The 4,361-nt window shown below is 36.7% G+C and overlaps 1 protein-coding gene across 1 annotated transcript in view; it reads left to right on the top strand.

Moving 5' to 3' along the window:
* The first annotated feature begins 1,733 nt into the window (after positions 1-1,733).
* The window catches only part of szl (sizzled), a 3,091-nt gene continuing 463 nt past the window's right edge, over positions 1,734-4,361 (top strand). The window contains exons 1-4 of the mRNA XM_016494744.1: positions 1,734-2,002; positions 2,896-3,065; positions 3,460-3,552; positions 3,672-3,734. Of these exons, the coding sequence (XP_016350230.1) occupies positions 1,734-2,002; positions 2,896-3,065; positions 3,460-3,552; positions 3,672-3,734 (595 nt within the window). The remainder of the gene's footprint in view (positions 2,003-2,895; positions 3,066-3,459; positions 3,553-3,671; positions 3,735-4,361) is intronic.

Raw genomic sequence — 4,361 nt, 5'->3', positions numbered from 1 at the left:
AAATTGCAGCAGATTTAAACTAACATTTTAACTGATATTATAATTATTTATCGTTCAGTTTTATCATATGAAACAAATCACGTACTACAAATGTGACACAAAAAATTGTGTTTGCACAATTTAGTTTTGACTAAATGCAACAGACTTCAGCCGACATCTTGATTATTATTATTATTATTATTAATTCAGTTTCGCTATAAATGATTCAAACATATAAATTAATCATGTCACAAAAATTAAGATTGCACAAATATTTTATTCAAAAATAAGTAGTGAAATTTAGAGAGTAGTTCTGATTAAATTTCAGGACACTGAAGCAAATAATCTGAATGTATAATTCCTGCACTAAAATGTGACATAAAAATTATGATTGCACAAATATTGTAGACAGACTAAACTGCAGGAAACTGCAGCAAATCTCAACCAACATATTAACTGACATTATTATTATTTATTGGTCATAAATGAACACATATAAATTAATCATGCGCCAAAAATGTCACAAAAACGGTTTGCACAAATATTTTTTTGTGTGTTTTGGAAGAAGTTGCAGCAGATTTCAACCAACATTTTGACTAATATTAATATTTATAATTCAGTTTTATTATAAATGGCCTAAACATATGATGCACTAAAATGATACAAAATGTATAAATATTTTAGGCAGTGGTTTTGACTAAACTGCAGGAAATTGCAGCAGATTTCAGCCAACATCTTGATTGATATTACTATTTACTGTTCAGGGTTATCATCTAATATTATCTAAGCGTATAAATTAATAACGCACTAAAAATGTCACAAAAACCACATTTGCACAAATATTTCAAAGGGTGTTTTTTGATGAAATTGCATGAAATTGCAGCAGATTTCAACCAACATCTTGACTGATATTACTATTTACTGTTCAGTTTTATCCCCTAATATTATCTAAGTGTATAAATTAATAATGCACTAAAAATGTCACAAAAACTATGTTTGCACAAATATTTTAAAGAGTATGACGTATGATGCACAAAAATGTTATAGAAATAATAAAAGCACAAAATGTTTAGGCAGTGGTTTTGACCAAGTCGCAAGAAATTGCAGCAGATTTCAACCAACATGTTGAGTGATTTTACTATTTACTTTTCAGTTTTATCATCTAAAATGATCTGAATAAATGAATCATGCAACAAAAATGCCACAAAAACCACGTTTGCACAAATACTTCAGAGAGTGTTTTTGATGAAATTGCATGAAATTGCAGCAGATTTCAACCAACATCTTGAATGATTTTACTATTTACTTTTCAGTTTTATCATGTGAAATGATCTGAATGTATAAATGAATCATGCACCAAAAATGCCACAAAAACCATGTTTGCACAAATACTTCAGTGTTTTTGATGAAGTTGCATGAAATTGCAGATTTCAACTAACATCTTGAGTGATTTTACTATTTACTGTTCAGTTTTATCATGTGAAATGATCTGAATGTATAAATACAGCTAAAACTGTCTTGTGAAATGAAGTCGCATGGGTTTGTGGCCGTCAGCAGCTTAAGTGTATGTGTGTGTGTGTGTGGATCTCTTTGATAATGTCCCCCCTCGCTCCCCCCGTCTGGGCCCATTATCTCCTGCTCGTCACCCTGTCTGCGTCCCTCTGATGTGTCGTTGATAACATCTGCCCGCCTCTATATAAAGCCCGAGCCGGCTCAGCTCCTGCATCACTCACCTCCACACCTCTGTCAGGATCATGCATCTGTCTTGCCTGCTGCTCCTGGTGGCCCACGCCGGGGCCTTCGACCTGGGCCAGACCACACGCTGCGTCCCCGTCCCACCGCAGATGAGCGTCTGCCAGGACGTGCCGTACTCGGAGATGCGTCTGCCTAACCTGCTGGGCCACAGCAGTCTGGAGGAAGCGGTTCCTCGCTCGGACGACTGGAGGACGCTGCTTCACACCGGCTGTCATCCGCAGGCCCGGGCCTTCGTCTGCTCGCTCGTCGCTCCCGTCTGCCTCGACAGGTACGTGCAGAGGATTCGGACGAGAGACTGGAGGAGATTTCATTGTGTTTTTTGTCAAGTCAGCGTTATTTATATTCAGTGTTGGGAAGGTTACTTAGGAAATGTTACAGATTACAAGTTAGTTACAATTAGTGTAACTATTTCAATTACTTTATTAATGTACCTGATTACATTTGAATACTTTTCTAAACTTCTAATGTTTTCACCTGTTAATCATTTTCAAACGTGTAAGCCAGCTAGGGTTAAACTTACAGACAGTAGTCCTCAACACTGATTGCGGACACTTTCGAAATCCTTGCAGCTGTTAGTGAAGATCGCACTAAAATGTTGCAATGACACAATATTGCACTAAATTAAAAGTTCAAATTATACAATATTGATGTTGTGATACTGGTAGCACTAATATAAAAATTTGATGATATATGTTACAAAAAAGTAACAATTTTGAAATATGTTGATGATTGTATTTTTTTTGTCTTTAATCTCAGTATTTCTGTCAGTGTTGGATAAGGATTTTTTAATGCATAATAGTAAACCTAGAATGTGATCAAACCGTTTAAAATAGCTGGGCTAAGATATATAACAATTTTTATGACTGCAGAAATGTGTTAATTCAGTACACACATTATCCCAAAATTGTGACCGACCTTAAAACACAAATTTTCCAAAAAAAATTGCAAAAAAAAATCATTGATTATTTCAAAGGGTTACTAATGTCACATCATTTGGATATTCACATGTCTGGGAAAAATGTAGGATTAAACGTGTTAGTGTGTCGAAATAGTGTGCCGTTCTCCTCTGGCCAGTCGAAAGCAGCAGTTTAATTCTAGGCTGCAGCAGAGTCAGATTGTGCAGAGGACTCTTTCTAAACTCAGGTGTGCTTGCGTCCGCAGGTTCATCCAGCCGTGTCGGAGCGTGTGCGTAGCTGTGAGGGAGAGCTGCGCTCCTGTATTGGCCTGTCACGGACACGCCTGGCCCGAAGCCCTGGACTGCGACCGATTCCCCGCGCAGGACGACACGTGTCTGACACCGCTGCCCAAACACATCAGCGCCTTCTCCAAAGGTGAGGCCCTCTGACATTCACACACTTAGACAGACAGATATTTATAATAGATAAATTTATAATAAATGTAAAAATATAAAATAAACAAATTAAATAATTTGACAGATAATAGATAAATATTTATTTCCAACAGTAAATATATCAAAACTTAATTTTTGATTAGTAATATGCATTGCTAAGAACTTCATTTGGACAGCTTTAAAGATGATTTTCTCAGTATTTTGATTTTTTTGCACCCTCAGATTCCAGATTTTCTAATAGTTGTATCTCAGCCAAATGTTGAATGATCCTAACAAACCATACATCAATGGAAAGCCTATTTATTCAGATTTCAGACGATACAAAAATAAACGTAAATGCATTGGTTTAACGGTATATGTTCTCGTGTGGACAGATTTCCCTCAGCCTGTGTGTCAAAGCTGTCCGTCTGTGGAGGAAGCGCCGTCTCTCAAAACCGTGCTGGACGCGCTGTGCCTCAACGACTTCGGTACGCGATTATTATTGTCTGTACATATCAATTTGGCAGTTTTTGTTGAAGGTTAGAGTCTTGTGATGCGGTTTAGGGACTTTTGGGACACGTTAACTCACCGTGTTTTCTCTCCGCAGCCGTCAAAGCCAAGATCTCGCGGCGCCGCCTGCCCTCCGCGGATCCGGAGCTGACGGTGGAAGGCCCGGTGGAGCTGCACTCACTCACTCACTCACACACACACACACACACACACACACAGCTCTTGAGATGCACTCCGACTGTTGTACATAGAGATTAAATGTAAATAATGTTATTTTCTATTCAAATGTACTTTGTAAAGAAAGATATCCAGATGCAAGTGTATTTATGTCTGTTTTTCGTTGTTTTTGTGCTGTAAATAATAAATGTTTCTACTATATTATTGTGTTTTTGCATCCATATTTGGCCTAAAATTAGGCTATTTTTACCATAAGTGTGACGCGAAACTCAGTTGCTTTATTTCTTTAAAAAATTAAGTAAGTAAATAAATAAATAATGAAATGTATAATAGTGAGACAAATACCACAAATACGCCATTTTTGAATGTTTTCTCACCAAGGTTGCATTTATTTGGTCATAAATACATAAAAACTGTGAAATATTATTACAATTTCAAACAGCTGTTTTCTATGTGAATATCTGTTAAGCTGTAATGTATTTCTGTGATGCGCAGCTGAATTTTCAGCATCATTACTCCAGTCTTCAGTGTCACATGATCTTCAGAAATCATTCTAATATGCTGATTTGCTGCTCAAGAAACATTTCTGATTATTATCAATGTTGAACAC

This window comes from Sinocyclocheilus anshuiensis, unplaced genomic scaffold (assembly GCF_001515605.1).
Source record: "Sinocyclocheilus anshuiensis isolate Anshui unplaced genomic scaffold, SAMN03320099.WGS_v1.1 scaffold923, whole genome shotgun sequence".
Taxonomy (NCBI): Eukaryota; Metazoa; Chordata; class Actinopteri; order Cypriniformes; family Cyprinidae; genus Sinocyclocheilus; species Sinocyclocheilus anshuiensis.
The sequence above is the reverse complement of the archived record's forward strand: the minus strand, read 5'-3'. Positions and strand labels throughout refer to the sequence as shown.